This window comes from Varanus komodoensis, unplaced genomic scaffold, assembly GCF_004798865.1.
Source record: "Varanus komodoensis strain SLA01 unplaced genomic scaffold, ASM479886v1 scaffold13_3, whole genome shotgun sequence".
Taxonomy (NCBI): Eukaryota; Metazoa; Chordata; class Lepidosauria; order Squamata; family Varanidae; genus Varanus; species Varanus komodoensis.
This window is the reverse complement of record NW_025335409.1, coordinates 16,928,990-16,947,909: the sequence shown is the minus strand read 5'-3', so window position 1 is coordinate 16,947,909 and position 18,920 is coordinate 16,928,990. Positions and strand designations below refer to the sequence as shown.

Genomic DNA, 18,920 nt, shown 5'->3' with positions numbered 1-18,920 from the left:
AGCCTGTATTTTTCAGGAGAATGATGAATGCTAGGGAAAGTTCAAGCCATTGCTTGTCATGCCCCATTTGGGAATGGATTAAATTACCTCTTTGTGCGTTCCAAGTTCTATATAGCCACAGACTGGGTGGAAAGCTCCTGTACCGCAGACATAAACATGGGTCCTGTTGTAGGGCTGAAGGACTCTGATAAAGTTGGCACATTCTGTCTATTGTGGAAAGAAGGGCAGAAATTATTAATCACCATCAACACTGAAAAGGACACACACACACTGAAGTCAGTGGCCAGGCCAATATGCTACACACTACTGAGGAAGGTAGAAAGAGAAAAGAAGAAAATTCATGCAAAGTCTTTTAAGACTGCAAGCTTATTTTAAAAAATTAATGATGATGATGACTGTACAGCACCCAGCTTTCACACCATACCATAGTGAAGGACATTGAGCTGAGGCTTGACATCTGAATTGACAAAATAAATGAGATGCGATTGAGAAGGACAGTGGAACTGTAGCTTGAAGTGGTTTCTAAACCATTGTTCAGGCCATTCACTGGATCAGCCACTACTACACTTTTGAGCAAACACTGTCATATTAAGGGGACAGGAGCTCATTTGAGAGAATACAAATTTGCATGGATTGAGAACAAAACCACCTGAACAGCTCAAAGCAATGCCTTGTCAGCTGTTCGTCCAAATGCTCGAACCATGGATACGGCTATCCATTATGATCCTTGCAAATCGTGGTTTGACAAGTTGCACAAACGAAGCTATTGTACGGGTCAGGTATTGGTGAGGGGATAATAGTGTGGCAGGTGGCAGTGAAGGAAGGGAAAAAGGGAGGCACAACTGCTAGGTGTCCAGATCAAATTACTGGACACCTGATGATATTCTTCATCATTTACATTGGCTGTTCGTTTCCAGGCCCAGTTCATATTATCTGAAAGACCACTTATAACTGCATGGCTTGCCCAAGGTTTCAGATCAGCTTCACAGACCTTGTCTCTGGTCCACTCAGAAGAGCTATTGGACTGAGAAGTACTAAGCATGGGGCTTTCTCAGGGAGATACGTATAGACTGATCATGGCCAGCTTAAAAAAGAAGTAGGAAGGATACATTATTTCCAGTCTGCATTTGGTGCTTAAACAAATTACCTTCTGCTGACACGTGTGTGTAAAATTGCAATCTATGTGTCCATGTTTTTAAAACATTATAATCCACCTTGAGAAGGTAATGCAAATGTAAAGGTGGGTTACATTTATAATAAATAATAGTAATAATTAATGATGATGATGCACAGTCTTATGGAAGGAGGATTATGGGATCCTCGGCAGGATACTGCGCATTTTGCCTTCAGAACAGCCCTAGTTCTGTCCCCGCAGTCTCTAATTAAAAGATTTCACATAACAGCATATCACTTAGTGCAGGATCTCTGAGTGCCTATTAGAGTACACAGAGCTGTATATATGCCAGCCAGCCACATGGGTCTATAATCACTGCGGCTGTTGACTAATTGTTGCAATATTAATTCCAGTGTCTCCATTTGTTAAAACCCTGTGATCAAGCTGTGCTCAGCAAATTCCCAGCAGAAACTGGCCTTTTTTTTTTTTTTTCAAAAGGCAGAGATGAAAACTTAGAAAATCCACATACATTACATCCCTCATTGACTTCAAAGGACTCATGGTGAAGGATGGAAACCTATGAGCTCTACCCTGTAATGAATACTTTTCTTCCCCTCACCCAACATCCTTCCACGTGCACAGTTGCCACAGTTGGCTATCCACCCTTTCTCTCTGCTCCAGTCCCTGTCGTCCTTGAAGCATCATCATTCAGCTTTGCTGTAGCACTAGCACGCTGGGGCGGAGAATTCATTATAGCACACTCATTAGAAAAGCGAATAAAAGCAAAGCCTTATCCAAGTTGGGCTCTTGGGCATCAATCATTCTGTATCAGCCACTTCCATTATCCCAGCCATCCCACACATTCCTCCCACATGTCTATTGTCGTGCTTTTAATTGCATTTTTGTATGGATCTGTTTTTTAGGATTTAATTAAGATTTTATTTTTAACTTGCTTTAAATTGTATTACTGTTAGTCATCTTGAATGCCAGTTTTGGAGGAAAGGCAAGATAGACTTGAAATAAGCAAGAAATAAACTCCTCATACCAAGAAGCAGAACTAAGCCCAGTTTGTTTCTTCTCCCCAAAAATGGAAGAAGGCAACAGAGAGAAGGACATTGGAGGATTCGAACAGAAGAAACAAGACCCCTGCTTTTGTGGATCAGGGGAAATATCTAAAAAAAATCTGATCAGGTAGGAGAAAGAGAGTGGCATCAGAGCCCATCTATTTCGGTCTTTGTTTAATTAACAGTTTTGCTATTGTCTGCAGCTACAAGCACTATATAAAGGATGTAGCTAGTGATGGGTGTGGAATCTAATAGGGGGCTGAAATACAGTGGATTTTCTCAACCGTGGATTCCATTCTGTCACAGCTGCTGACTATATCAGGTGAGTGTTGAGTGGACATGAAGACTTGCACTGGTAAAACAAGCTGTTGTTTGAGAAGAAGCGGATATCTGCACAATATTTAGGCCTCTGCTCCAAACTGAGGAGTGGGGGCCCAAATTTGCATGAATCTGAAATTAACTGTGAGAAAATCCAAGGTGGCCCATGTACAATGAAAGGAAGATGAGTTCGTTCTTCTTATATTCAGTACTGTAACAGAACTGCCAGAACAACAGCAGTGGCTCAAATCTAATAGCCCCAGTTTGCACAATTTGCACAAGAGATACGAAGTACTCTGCTCAGTTTTGTGCAAACATGTTGGGCAATTTTGCAGGAGCTGGAACCGTCCTCCCCACCACTTGTTCTGCCCTTTGGCCACAGGATCAGAAACATGTCAAAAGTCCATTCAGCTCAGCAAATTTTCCAGTGTCGTATGTTCCTGGATGTAGCATCATTCCAGAGGCATTACTGGGGGAAAAGATGGTGACCTCCCGTTATCATCTTTTCCCCCCCTTCCCAACAATGCATTTGGAACAATGCTACTGCCAGACAGACTATTATTCTAACAGAGGAATGAAGAAGAATGACAGCACACAAAGCCATGGATTTTATTACTGCCTCTGCAAATGGTATGACAGCAGCTAAAAAGAATCCAAGTAAGAAGCAGTGCTCCTGACTGTCTTCCTATTATTTGGGGGTCAGAAGTCTTCCTGTCCTTACTCAAATGTTGACCCACTTTTGCAAACTGCAAAGGGAGCTGTGGTGTAGGGATCTGCACTACAAGATGCAGACCAGGAGGTGGACTATGCAGTTGGGATAGCTGTTCTCCAGTGTAGTATTTTAGCTTTTGTAATCCACCTGGAGAACATCTGTTATTCAGCTGTTATCAGACAGATCTAACATATAATAAATAAAGTATCAACCTGCCCATGCTGTATGATAATCAGAAGAGGCCGTTCTTTGTACTCCTTCCATAGGCATTCATTTGACATCTGCAGAACAACTGTCTCTATGGCGGTGGCCCAACTCTGGAATGCCCTCCAGACTGAAAATGATCACCCAGTGGAACCCACACGCACGCTTTTTATTTGCATGGGCATTTAAAACAACCTCTATGTTAAATATAATTAAGGTTGGTTTAAGTTTGCAGCTTTATTTATTTAAGACATTTCCTACCTGGAAATTTTTCATTATACAATAATCTCAACATGGGATGCAAGCAATAAACACACAAAATCATACAACATTGAGCAAAAGAGACATCAACATTTTTAGCTGGTGGAAATAGCTTAGTGCCTCTGGATTTTTTAATGCTTAGATTCTATATTGCATTGCATTGTTTTAGGAATGTTTCATGTATACCTGAAATCCTCTTTGGGATGAGGTTAAGGTTTATGCACTTTTCAAATAAGTAAATAATATAAACAGGCTTCATTTTTAATGGTTGGGATCAACTGCAGTGGGAGGAGGTTTTTCAGTCCCACACACATACTCAACAGGTTTCCTGAATGCATCTCCTTAATTTCCCCATGTGAATGAATGGTTTCCATTTGTTGCTATAGTGGAAATGAATGTCGTGACTTGGGTGGGGAAGGGAAAATGGCACCGCACTGCTGAAGCTAGGCAGGGTGGCCAGGTGAGCACGCAGAGTCATGAAGTACCCCCAGCCTGCCTTCACATACATCCTATTGTCTTTTTTATTGTGTTGTAAGCCGCCCCAAGGCTTCAGCAAGGGGCGGCATAGAAATGTTCTAATAATAATAATAATAATAATAATAATAATAATAATAATAATAATAATAATTGTCAAGATGAGAGCCCTTTATCTAGATAAAATAAGAGAGGAGGCATGGCCACTACCGCCCCCTGGAAATATAAATCAATACATGGATTTTTAACCAGCACTGAAAGAACTGAAAGCATTTTATTGTACTTACATGGGCATCTTTCCCCGCCAGTTTACATAATTCCACCTTCTCCTTTGCTGCAGGCCAAAGTATCTGTAATGTATTTAGAGGATGATTTGAGGATTAGAAGTTGCATCGCACTTAATGTGAACTATATTATATATTCATTTATTTATCTGCCACATTTGTATTCCTGCCTGGCCTCCAAGGAGCTCAAAGCAAAGTAAATGTGGAGCACAATCTTTCCCTGATCGACCTTATCTCCTTGCGGGCATAGCTCTGTCTTTGGGGACTGATTGGCATTGCATTTGCCATGATCTCTATTTCCCTTCCCCAGCTGGCCTTAGAATTAATGCAAAGCAGTATCCTCTGTAGAGATGACCAGACTGGCAGCTGATTCTTGCTTCAGCACTGGCCATAAGCAAGGTCATTCCTGCCGTAAGCCAGAGTGAAGCAACTGTCTCAGGTGGCAGATTTTAGGGGCAGCAGTGACAGCCCTCTGCCCACTCCACCTGAGCTTGCTGACAGAGCTGTGTTTAGCTCACATCGTACTCTGCCCTGCACTCCCTAAGCTACCCTGCAGCCCTCAGTATCAAAGTAAAATTTAATTGCCAATCTGCTTTGCTTCCATATGTGGAATGGGAGGAGGTGCCATCTTGTGCTTTACCTCAGGCAGAAAAATATTTTGGGCCAGCCCTGATGCATCCTGCACTGCATCTGAGGGTGTAGCATGCCGCACACTGTCATCCATCCTCTTGACACCACTCCATGCTCTCCAAAGATGTCGCCTCAGTGTGCCTCATGATGGGGATGGCTACGTGAAGCAGCATGCTGGATATTACCGCAAATGGGAAGCCAGTACACATCTGTTGCAAACCTGCATGCATTGCCCTTCCAGAAGGATTGGACCACCCTGAGCCTGAGCTAATATGGCCAATGATGGGAGCAATCCAAAGTATCTGGAAAGCACCAGGGTGGGGGGATGCCCTGCACCCTCTCACATGTATTCTGCTCTTTCTCTAATCCATGCTCAGGATGCATTTCTGTCCGTGCAAAAGGGATTCTTCCATTTTGACCTATTTCACAATTTTCCCAAGACAGACCAGTGAGGCTCGGGGATGAACAGGCATTTGACCTTTTGTTTGTATTTATATTAATGGATTAACTCATGGATTTATTACTTACTTCCAATGTTTGTAGCCTGCCTTGTGTGACAAAGCCCTCAAAAGGCAGCCTCCAAAATAGACATTTATGAGATACAAAGAAAAGTAAAAGAAAGGTAAAAGTAAAACCATAATAGCATCATCATAATCACCACCACCACAAAATAAGCAACTTATGTGAACCAGTGATGACACTAAGAGAGGTGACAGGGAGGAGAACAGCATCAAAGAAATAACTACAGTTAAAAGCATGCCATGGAAAGCCCAACAAAGCTCTAATGACCTCTGAAAGGCATTCAGCAATGGGTCCAAGATACTTCAGCTGGCCTGGTAGAGAGTTGCTCAAAGATCTGCTCTTAAGTCTATCTTCCATCCCAGAGTTACTCAATTGCCTGCAAGAACTGAGCTTCATTTTTATACACAGTAAAATCTGGGATATAAATTATTTCACAACAGGTGTTAGAAAAATAAAAGCAAGAATTATCTATTCCCTGACTTCTTCAATTTTTTGTGCATCATTCCAGACAAATAAAATTAAGACAGATGAGATCTTCAAAGATCCTTATCTGCTACAAACTCCATCCTTCCACTACTAATATGTTTGTCTAAACAGGGATATTTTAATCACTTCTGGGGGATGGGCTACACTTTATTCATTCATTTATTTATTAGATTTATATCACACTTTTTTAAGAACTCAAAGTGGTTTACATCATTCTCTTCCTAAGCATCTGCTTCTATGTCCTTCTGCTGACTGCCTGCATATTTTAGAGAGCCAGAGACTAAAGCCTTTATTTATTTCACCAAATAGACAATTCACAATGAGCTTAATCTTACATTCTTTTAGTAATCTATAGAGCTGTGACATTTTTACAGCTTTTAGATTTGAAAAAGTGTGTTGCTTCACACACACTCACGCCACATTGCTGTTCATTTTTATCTTGTAGCAGCAGGCGTTTCTGTTGTAAAAGAGAAATAAGTAAATATTATCTTCCTTCCGTCTTTCCTTCCTTCCTTCATTCCTATCTATCATCTTTCTAGCTACGAGTATTTGATCTTAAAGATATTTTATTATGATGTTTAAAACAGTTCAATATATGTCATTAATAAAATAATTTAGGATGAAACATCAAGGCAGCAATATTATGCCCTGTTGGACACAGTAGAACTTCTGGCCAAATCAAGCTATACATCAGTTACGGTCCGATCTTGTGGGGATGCTGGTAACCCTCTGAACTTGGAGGATTATTGGCATTCTTTGTGGAGTTGGAGGACCGTGGAAGCAAAGGCTGCTTCTGCCTTTCTCCCACTCCTCAAAGTATCTCGATGGCTACTTTCAGCTGTCTGGACGTAGCACTTCAGCTGGGGAGGGAAGGAGGCAGAGGTGCCAGGGGCTACCTCATATCTTTGTGGCACTGGTTGTCTCTCCTGCCTGCCCCTCTCCCTGCCCACTAAGCCTTCTCCAATGCCGCTGTGAGACCAGGGCGAAACAACGAGTATCTTTCTCTCTACCTCGGCTGCGAGGGGGAAGGAGCTGCTCCATTTGTTTTCTCTTTCAGAACTACAATTCTATGACTCATACAGAAATGTATGCAGTTTTAGAGTGTGGTCCTGATGTGCATCTGCACAGAAGTAATAAGCGCGGTGGTCTTAAAAAAGAGGCTGAGATGCAGGAAAATGGGCATCGCATTGAAGCACAATCCAATCAATATTTACTCAAATTAAATTCAGTAAATCTTACCCATAGTTAAATGAGTCAAGGCTTACTATATTAACCCATCATTATTTTAATATTCCATCACAGCAGAATCCTATACAGGCTTACTCAGAAGCAAATTTCATTAAGTCCGGTGGGGCTGCCTTCCAGGTAAGTGGATGTGCAATTACAGGCTGAATTAAAAGGAAGAAAGAAGGAATCCTAAAATTGTATTCTTGGTAGACAGAGGACTCTAAACTCAGACCCTCCTGCTTATCCTTTGTCCTGCCAGCTAGAGTCAAGCAGTTGAGAAAAGGATGGAAACATGTCTTCATCACCACATTCTTATCTAAGTGACATGGTTTTTGGTTGACAGCGAGGCGACCAGAGAGACTCTTGTATTATGTACACCTGGAGAATTCTATAGCTCCTAAGAGGCATAGCATATTTATTTATCTGTACAATTAGAGGGATGACAGCCCTACAAATACAGAAACAAAGCACAGAATGATACATCTGATAAGTGTAAGCTACAAGGATGGTTTTCTTTCCAGCTGTTTCATCCAGGTGGTCCTTGGGGTTATTTTTCAAGAGAAGAGAGAGCAGAAACTTATATTCCTTATCATAAAATCCCCATTTCACTTGACTTGACTGATGAGAACATATGGAGAAGAGCTGCGCAGAATCAGACGGATGGTCTATCTAGCCCAGCCTGCTGCATCACATAGCAAGCAAGCAGAAGACCCCAGGGAAATCCCACAAGAGGACAGCAGACCTCTCCGTTCATGTTTGCCAGCCATGGGTGTTGAGAAGTATGCTGCCTCTGACACTGGAAGCAACATATGGCCATCAGGATTTGTAGCTCTTGAGAGTTTTATCCCGCACCCCAGACCCAAATCCAGGACAAGCAAACTAGGGATATGTTAGGAATCCATCTTAGACACATAGAAACAGAGCGAGTCAGAAGGGGCCTCTCAGGCCATCTAATCTGACCTCCGGCACCAGCCGGCTCCGCTCACAACATGCGGAGATCTTGGGATTGGGAATCTGTTGGATTAGCTGGGCTCTGCTCCCCAGCCAGCTTTTCGGGGAGAGAGTATGACTTCTTAGAAACTATGCCCAATGTTTCTGCAGGGGTCCACAAAGAACAGGGCCTGTGAGGCAGGGCCTCATAGTACTGTGCAAACGGCATCCCTCTTCCATGTGACTTGCAGGCTTTGTTTATGCTGCGCGTGCTGGGAAGCTTGCTGGTTTCCAAATGTCTAAACCTGCGGGGGGAGGGGTGATTCTTTGGCTTGGGCAGGCAGGAGAGGATGTAGCACTCAGTGCGAAGAAAACTGATTCTTGGCTCTATAAGATAGTGTCAGTTGATGATGTCCGTTAGTCCAGTCCTAAAATGACCACTTGAATGAACATCTAAGTATGCAGTTCCATACAAACTGAGGCCAAAATAGGCTACAGTCCCCATAGGTGGCTGGGACATGCTGGCAGCTGTAGGGATTTTTTTCTGCCTAGGTTTTCACCCTTAACCTGACATCTTAACAAAATCCAGTATAGAGCTAATAAACTCTTGATCTGAATTATTTCACAGTAGATTCTTGTACTGGAGTCTTACATTCCTAAGCCACTAGTTGTCATTAGAAATACATTAATGCTGCACTCCTAGACACTTTTACCAAACTGAGTGGAGCTTGCTTCTGAGCAGACCCGATTGTACCATTATTAAGATAGGACAGTTTTATGAATACCTTTATTGAAATCTGCTAAAATATCTTTAAAAGCTTTTAAATTAGTGTTCCCTTTATTGTTTTTCTGTTTAATTGCATCTCTTACTTCTCCTTTGCAACATAGCTGGATTTCATTATTCCTAGTAAATTGTGTGAATAAAGTAAAAAAAAAAAACTTGATTGTTCCATATATTAAGAAAAACAGCAACACAAAACCTTGAAAAGGAAGAAAGATTTCTTTCTTTGGGGAGCACTTCCTCACCAGCAAAGAACTCTCAAGAAGAGCAATTTACACAATATGATTAAAAAGCAAGAGAGGACTATTTCCGGTGCCCAACATTTTAAGCCCAAGATGCTCTGAAGAGCAATAGTTTATGATCTATCATCCCTCTGTGCAGAGTGGGAGACCAAAACAGCTTATGTTGAGGAAGGTTCCTGGGAATTTGATCTATTTATCTCTGTGGCCAGATGTGGCTGAAGCTCCTAGCACTCACAGTGCCTGAATGTTGGCAGTGTGTCAAAAGTTTGCAGCTCCTCGATAGCAGACTCATTACAACAGACATGGGTGGATCTGCTAGCAATTCCACTATGATAAGTATCCTTGCTTACCCTCCCGAACAGCATGGCCTCTCATAAAAATATGCAACTAACCATATTTCAAGATAAATATTTTAAGTGGAGTTGGATATTTTTTCCCACATGGCACTTAAGGATAGTCTTACCTAACCATGCTTCACTAGGCCACTGCAGCAATATCATTAACTTGGGGGAGTAATTTTGTGGGCAGGCTGGAAACTAGACAGACCACAAGAAGGGTGAGTTGTAACCAACTCATAAGCAGATATGCCTGTCTCTAGTTTATATTTTGATAATGTTCATAAAAGCTCAGCGTATCAGTGTTCAAGAATTGACAGCTCTGGTTTGGAGACTGGGTTGGTCAATGAGTCCCTGAGCAAACACTCAAGTCAACTCTCTTCGTGTACGCACACCTATTTCTGCTGGATTTGTATAAAAATGAAATTTAAAAAGTGGAGGCTTTAACACTAAAAGCAATCTTATTTCTTCAACAAGCCCAATTCCCATTCCAGACCACTGTATTCATCTCAGATATCAAAGAGCAGTGTTTCCAGTCAACTTCCTTCAAAGTCATGTAAACTAATATCATTTGCAGAAAAGCATTTAATATTCTAATTTACTGTTTGGATCCCTTGTGGCTCCCTGTTAATGGAACTTACTTTGTCAGATGTCGCTATATTTCAAGAAGCATAAAGGACATGCTTCAAACCCTTGTAGGTCCCAGTGTGCACAGTTTTGTCACATAGAGGAAAGCCTGAAGCAAAGCTGGGTGGCACTTGGCCAACATAAACTACTGTCAGTCTAAACACAGCTCAGCACAAACACCACATTCTGACACTTATTTGCTACTGGGGAGTACCTTTCAAGCACAGAAGTCTTTTAAGTGAGTTTGATATACACAAAAAATCACCAGGCCTGCTACATATATTGTGATCAGCGGTTCAACTACAAAGAGGCTTTAAAGGGAAAGATGGACATTCTGAAAGCCAGCCCTATAAATCCACAATAAGGGACTTAAGGAAGTAGGCTGGTTGCCAAAAGACTTGAGCACCCACAGATCCCATTGGGATCATGTTGGAAGTAAAATGGCTTACAAGAGCAGCTTACCTATTCTAGGACTTAAAATACGTGGCTGCGCATTGATGGTCCATGATAAACCTCAGAGAGAAGCTTATCAGACACAGACAGGCTCTGCCACAACACTGTAAACAAAAACTGAAATTTACTTCTGCAAGTCCCTAACCACAGCCAAGGGCAACCAGGGGCTGCAGAAGTTACACGATCTGCTCAGCTGTTTGTTTATTTGCTAGAAAATTTTGCAAGCCTTTGTACAATATGGTAATCTACAGAATGAAATGTTTGTGCATTGTAAATACATAACTAAAGAGGGAGTTACTTTCCTCCTAAATGTTTGAAGTAAACTTTGGCTGAACATAGTTGAATTGCTTTGCACTCAAGCTAAAATGGGTGATTTCAATACATTTATCCCTCTTCCTCTCATTTAATCCAGATTCCGGACCTGGAATAACCATCAAAAGTGTTGCCCTTCATTTTCTTCAAATGAACCAATACTTATAAATAATAGTAATAATGAGCATATAATACATTTTTCAGCCATAGTAAATTTGCCCAAACTCACATATTAACCAGGATAGTTAATGTCAATATCCACACTTTCATGGCATTTCTGATCAAAAGATGAATACAACAGTACTTTGCATAGTGCAGGGTGCAGACAAGGGTGAGCAGAAATGGGCATGTTATGGAGATGTGTGCAGAAAAGGCGCCTAGATGAATGCATATAATTTGAAAAATCTGCTTAAAAACATATACAAGCATGCATTTTGAGAAACAAAGCTAAACATTGGTAAAACAGTTTTGCAAATGGTTGGAAAATGAGCTTAACTTTGGAAAATGAGCAAGTAAGCTAAAGTGAATGTGATAGATTTGTCTGTTCCTGGTGAAGGGAAGACCAGGCAAACACTTGACTGACTTCACAATGCAAAAGCAGGAAGCTGTCACTGAGGAAGCACAAGACTTTTACCTGTTTACCTCTTTAGTTCAGTCAAACATCCCAAACTATCCTCATTATTTCTCAAACCACCCAATCCAGTTCTGATGCTACTTCTGCGGAGAGGTTTGTTCCACAAAGTCAGTCCCCACCCAACCCACGGTGCTTCTCCATCAGGGCCACTGCACTGGCGCTCTGTATCTCAGGTAAACTAATGTCCGAATGAACATTTGTTCACACATTCCCTTCCTTACTGGATGAAGTAGACTGGATTGCTTCAAACTCTGGATGAAGACCACTTTTTTTAGCGCTCTACTTTAAATAAGCAATTGGAAACTAACATTTTAAGAAACTGAGTGGGCTGGAAACTTTCCCAATGTTTTAATTAGTTTCAGGTACAGAGAACTGTAGCTGTTCTTTTCACCTAGGGAATCAATCCAAAGAGGAACCTCCACCTGCCCCCCAGGCCACTCTAACAACCCCCTGGGCTAGATGTGAAGAATATACTTTAGAGCTTTTGTATCACCTGGTGTCAGTTCAATCCAGGGTTATCCATCAAGGATGACTCCTTCATATTGGCAAGTCAGATCTCTTCGCAACGAACCATGAGTGATGAAGGTACATGTGTGAACCAGTGCCTGAATAATGTTGGGGGATGGGATGCTAATGCTCCTACTCCCATCTTTTAAATGTATTAATTAAAGTGAATCATCATGCATTCGGTTTATCTTAATGAACGCTTAAGGAACCTAGAATAGCTTTGAATACTGAATGAAGGAGGATCATTTTAAAAACCTGGAGAAGGATAAGCTATGCTAATGCATGCTTGAATAAATGCTTCAAGGCATGCTTATACATGTGCACACATGCACGCACGCACACATGTACACGTACGTACATACATGCTGGCAACATTTCTAAAATGCATTTTAAAACGGTGATTAAGCAAGAAGGCCTGCTCTAAATGGTCTAACTTTTCAGCCAGTTAAGCCTTCACAGGGGTGGATAGGTGTGAGATGAGACTGTGGCTTACAGCATTGCTTGTTGTGATCATAAATGGGAAAAGAAGGAAAAAGATGTTCCCCTTTGCTTACATTCTAGCCAGACAGAGAGGGAAAGTCCAACTGATATTTGTCATATTCTATTACTTTACAGCTACAAGAGGTCATGCATGCTGACAAACTCAGTTTATTAAAAGTAAACCATGTAACAACGGGAGGTAAGGTGATTAAACCCTTCCGATGGAGCATGACATACTGTGCGGGCTCTTCACTCAATGCATGTGGGAAGTGGGGAGGCCGACGGGTTAAAAACAAACTTATCAGCTGAATTGTACAAATATATATCCATGGTTATAAACTGACCTTCTTTACATTTTTGTTTAAGTCAACCAAGCTGAGCAGAAAAATGTGGTCCTTCGCGCCGAGCAGCAGATGACCCCTTTCTTCGTCGAGCAGCAGGGTTCGAAAATCCAGGCCCTCTGCCGAGCCCAGGAATGGAACGCAGCTGTTGGAGAGCAGCAAGTCTGTGAGAGAAAGAAGAAATCTTCAGAATAAAAAATGTATACATATGGTTCATTGGTGTCTTCTATAAATATATGCTCCCAGCATGATGTTCACCGGTTAAGATAACTTACCAGAGCAAACAACATTTCTTCCGAGAGGATGGAGTGGTGTGGGGGGTAGATTAGCATAGTACGCTCTTTGACAAAGTTCATGCACATCTTTCCTTCCTTATAGGGCTTGATGGGCTAAAGTGGTCAAGAGATTACAGCATCTCCCTTACCGGGAATCATTTAGTGTATTTCTTGTGTAGAAAGAAGAGGCAACTCAAGTTTATAATATTATGCCTGTTGTGTACATTGGGTTGAGCCAGCACACAAACACTTACCCTGAAAAGGCAAGGGGCCTCGCAGGACTACCCCAGACACTTTGCTTCCTGAGAAAAAGCAAGATGAGGCCTCTCCTGCATTCCATGTACAGAAGCTGGCCAGATTGATAGTTGAATCTTACCTCAGCTTCAGTTTATGGAACAGCATCTTCCACTGCACCAGGGGAAGCAGACTAGCTTGCGGGGGGCACAGGACAGGTTACGGGGCACAAGTTCTGTACTCCCACACATCATCACTACTTAACACCACCCCAGCATCTGAGAAGCTGCCTCACTTGGCCTCATGGTAGGGTTGGCCCAGGATAGTACCATTCCAGCACTGTTATTCTAGTACCTGAGGCAAATTCTAGAAATCCCCTAAGCTGAAAGTGTTCGGCTTTCTAATATATTATTTGGGTACTTAATCAACCAAGGTACTTTCGTGCCAGCACAGTTCACTTTCCCTAGCAGTAAAAATATGACAACAATGCACTGAACAACTAACAAGCCACAGTCCTTTTGTGATTCCCAAACTTGCTGCCAAAAACAGCAAGCCCATATTGCATAATGGAAGTTGTATTTCCCCTTCTTTATAAAAAACTTGGGTCATACAATAAGATTGTCAGGCAGTCATTTCAGGAGTGGCAAAAGTCAGTTTCTCTTCACAGCAGAACCCACAACAGCTTGGATTTAAAAGAACTGTAAAATTCAGTGGTTATGATTAGTCATGTTACTTAGCTGCAACCGGCAGATTTAAACGGTATTAGATTATGATCGTTCTAGGTTCAAATCTCTCCACGGCCATGAAACATGCTCAGTTTGCAATCCTAAACATCTGTACAAGACAGTAAATCTCACTGAACATAGAAGGACTTACTCCTAAGAAAGCACACATAGACCAGCCTTCAGCTTTCAGTCTAACTACTTTGTAAGTCCAGTGGGTTGTATCTAATGCTAGTCCAACCAAAGTCCCACTCCTTTCAATGTTAGAAATAACCCATCATGAGGATAAAATAGTGGGGAGAGAGTATAAACAAATGAAGGGAAGTAGTACATGATGGATGGATAAATGGATGGAGAAAGGGCTGTTCTATGCTTTAGAAGCACTATATTGCTGAGTATCAAATCCTGGGGTGAAGAAACGGAGGAAGGCAGTGTCACTTCTGCCCTGCTTGTGGCCTGTCCAAAGGCAGCTGACTGCCAACTACTACTGCTGTAGACAGCTGGATCGGATGTTGCTTGGTCTGATTCATCCAAGCAGCAGAAATCCCCTAGGAAAAAGGCTGCAGCTATTGCAGAGGTGCTTTCCACAGTCTGTGTCACATTCCCTCCTGTAAGTACAGGTCCCACCAGCAAGTGTAGTCTGCATGAGGAAGAGAATGAATATTAGTGCACCAAGCCCTGCCCCTGGGAGAGTGTGCATTGGAGCACAGCTGTTTGTATATGGCACCCGTGGATCTACTTCTGGTCAAAGCTTTCCCTGTAGCTGTGCAATGCTGAAGATCAACCCAGATTGCAGTAAGGTTAGTCTGTAGTCATGGATTTTGTCCTTGGAATCTCTGAGCTGCTGCAGAAGAACCCCAGCATGTCTCGGGGCATTATGCTCTATGCAATACAATTGTAAGTAGGAGAACAAGTTGCACATAATAATGGGCCATGTCTTCACATGTGGCTTTGTGAATCATATCTACACCAACACTCCCTGAGCACCTGCCAACTGGAAATGCACTAAGGAAATCAACAAACGTGTGTCACATTCTCACATACTGGGGTGAGCTCCTACAGTTTTACTACATGCAAGTGAAAGGTAGGATGGAGCCATTGAAAGGAAATAATTAGCTACACTCCTCCCGAGCATTGTCTATTTCAAGGACAAAGGGGCAAAGAGCAGGAAATGGTGATATAAACACATGAATCTGCCTTGTATTATCTCAGAGTGCACTGGCTAATTTAACTTGCAGAATCTTCTTAACGTCTCTGGAAAATGGTTAAAAAATAAATATGGTGGTGGTGATGATGATGATATCCTAAACCTGTCCCTTGACACCCTTTAAATTAGTGAGGTCAGGGAGTGAAACAGCATGGAAAGCAGCAGATTCTAAAGTGGCCAGGTCCATTGGCAGTAGTTCACAAGGCAAAACAGGTCTGAGGCAGGAGACAGGATGTTTCTCACCTCTTTTCCATGTACAGAAGCAAACTGGACTGGCAGCTAAACTTCCCTTCGAAGGGCATTAAGCCAGCTTAGAGGGTGCAGTTGGGTCACATGGGACAGACCATGTCCTCCAAGAAAGGGGGCTGATTTGGGGCACAGCTGGAAGGACCAGGAGATTGCCAGAGCTTCCCATAGTATCTGCAACCTGAGATGCTTCCCTCCATCCATGGATTGGCAGGGCTGGCCCTCAGCCAGTGACTGCTAGCTCAGAGAACTGACTCAGGCTGACAGCATAAAACAAAAACAAAACACCCAGGCTTAAAGCAATGCTTAGCCAATGTGGAGTGGGCAGATAATATGGTAGGATGTGGCTAACAGCACTGGGATTTCTAGGCTGTTATCAGGTATAATTTGCAGGATTTTCTTTCCAACAAAGTAAGAGATTAATGAACCTCTACAGGCCAGTGTATTTCAACAAAACCATTGCTGTTTTAGTCTCCAGTCTCTGCCTGGTGCAGACACTGAATCAAATCATGTCTGACTCTGTGAGGTAGAGTAATGAGGGTGGGCAAGAACCCAACTACTCTTCACCTTTAACCTCAGACGCAGTGCTTGAATCTGGGCATTCAGCGCACCGTTTGTGGGTCCAACTCTCACATCTCATAAAATGCCCCCAAAACACAATGAATTATTGGAAGACAGAAGTTTTTTTAGGCTCACAAGCAATGGCATAAAATGTCTGTCTTTACAAGGAAAATGTAAAGGGCAAGGAATGGTTCACAATTAAAACAAAAGACTGGAATGTTGGAAAATCAAAGCTTATGTTTAGATTTCCTCATGCTCGGTACAATTTAGAAACCTATAAACTCATACCACTTCTGCTTTGTCATGAGTTAAATTCTATATTCATGGATAGGCCAAATATATTAAGAAGGCAGCGTCCAATGTTTTAAACTGGCTGAGTGAAATGAGTTGCCTTTGATTTCACTTGCCAGTTTTTGGTATTCTATGTTTGTTTGTATATTTGAATGTTTGGCATATTATCTCTCTTGGATATAAAGATATGGAGGAAATATTTCTGAGAATGTTTTAGGATGGTGTTTTATAGCCAGATTCAGGGTATACCTAGAGATGCAAGGGGCCAGAAATAAAAATAAAAAGAATATATAGAGAATGGAGATTGTCTTGGGGGGGCGGGGGAATGGATCCTTCCCCATTTTTTCCAAGCCATCGTTTCTCTAGAAATGCTCAGCAGAATTGTTGGGTTTCTTCTCCTTCTGAACAGCTGCTTGTCAAAGTCCGCTAAGATTCAAAGTGGGTTGCTACCAGGGATGGGAGACGGTGGGAGAGGGGCTGTGTTCAGAAGGAAGAGATACTGAGCTTCATCAAATTCAAACCCTCTTTAGGCACAGAAGGAATAGATCTCAAGCTATGTTTCAGGCTCAAACAGCAGCTCAACCACAGAAACTCCAAGATGGCAAGAAAAGATATCCCATGCATCATGATGCAACATCTTCCCAAGCCTTGTAAGGCTACAATCAAACTTGGGATGCACACTGATGATCTCATTCTTAATCTGAAGTTTGAAGCACTGTGTAACACCTCCCACATGGTTTACAGTGGAGAAAAAGGAAACAGCATGGTAGTGAGAGGTTTAAATTAAGGTCTCTTGAAAACAACATCATATTTTTTAACCTTTGGAAGGCAGATGTCCTACAAACAGCTTGGAATTTTAGACTTTCACTCTGTACTACTGATAGGTTTAGAAACTGGCCTACTACATTTTGGCAAGACATTACTAGAGTTTGTATTTCCTCTAAGTTACTCAGACCAACTATTTTTTACTAAAGAGAAACATCTCTTCATAGGAATATATTCCCTCTTATAGCCCAGTATAACAAAATTGAAATGAGATCATAATGATCTAAGTTACCAGAAGAAAATGAAGTTCCACTGATATGATAGGTCTGTTTTTCTCCTTTTATATTTTTTCTGGGCATACCTACACTGGTTTTATAGCCATTCCTTCTCCACAGGGAACCTCTGGAATTGTTGCTGAGAAGAAAATAAAATCCCTAACATGAAACTGTCATGACCTACACCAAATTAGTTTCCAGGAGCAGTGGGGATGAACCATGTCAGCTAAAATCATTCAGAATATGCATACATTTGCAGTACAGACATAGTTCTAGTTTTTCTCCTTCTCAGTCTCCATTTTCGAAGCAAAAAGCTGTAGTGTCATTGGTGTGTTTCACCCACAAGTCTAGTTTAAAAGAAATGGTATATTATTTAGATCATATTATTATATTACACTGAAGAACTAATGAGATTTGAGGTTAGCAATATACTGAAAATTCCCTTCAGCAGTTCCTTTTTTTAAGCTGGATCTTGTTGGAATCTAATGATTCATGGTAGGTTTTCCCCTATTCGTTGATCATCTGCAGTATGAAGTAGATTCTTTGGCCTCTGCAGCTTTCATGACCATTGAACATAATAGCAGGTAGCAATGCATGAAGAATCTGGTTTGGCAGTGGGAACCTTCAGATTTCTTGGCTCGGCAGCCCAGTCCTCTTTCTATCTGCTCTAAGTCCACCTCACATGAAGCAGTCATATGGGCATCTGGCAGGAAGTGAGTCTAAGCAAGTCTGAGTGGCTGGTTTGTGCACACACTGCCCGCTGCCTGTGTACCTGTTGGCATTTTTCTTGCTGCCTCCATGTACAACAATAATAACTGCCCAAACCTGTGCATTAGATTCTCAGTCTGAAGTCCTGCACTGAGCAGGGCTGGGCCTTGATGGCTTTACTGACCCCTTCCAACTCTACCACTCCATGATTCCACGTAACGATAAGGCTTGACGTAACCTTAAGGCTCACACATGGAAGAAAACAACATCGCACAAAACTGAGCAATGTTGGCCACATAGCAAAGTCACAATAAAGCCTTGTTCAAAGTATCTCCAGCACAGCTTTTACAGGCATTCCCAATAACGGGATCTCAAATGTAGTGCCCATGGAAATTAATTAATTAATCATTGTCATCACCCTTTTCAATATATGAAGATGAATTTACATGAAATGCATACAACTTTCTAGCAGCTACACACAGGCATCAAAAAGGCAGATTGAATATCCATATAAGTATCCATTTGGAGGTGATGCCTGCATGCCACCCATTGATACAAGAAGGGGCCTGCTAGACAGTCCAGAGCTCCCTCAGATCTGCAACTAGTTCTGTGGTCCTGCAGACACAAGAGCTAAAAAGAAGTTCCATCTTTATGGAAGACAAAATGAAAAGCAGGGAGCAATTTTGGCTTAGCCCTAA

General features: G+C 41.9%; 1 protein-coding gene across 4 annotated transcripts in view; it reads right to left on the bottom strand.

Moving 5' to 3' along the window:
* Positions 1–18,920, bottom strand: part of SEMA3D (semaphorin 3D) — a 180,419-nt gene that overhangs the window by 95,174 nt on the left and 66,325 nt on the right. For all 4 annotated transcript variants that reach the window (XM_044423327.1, XM_044423325.1, XM_044423328.1 and 1 more), the window contains 3 exons: positions 12,942–13,102; positions 4,435–4,497; positions 88–207 (listed from right to left, as the gene is read on the bottom strand). In XM_044423327.1, coding sequence (XP_044279262.1) covers positions 88–207; positions 4,435–4,497; positions 12,942–13,102 — 344 coding nt within the window. The remainder of the gene's footprint in view (positions 1–87; positions 208–4,434; positions 4,498–12,941; positions 13,103–18,920) is intronic.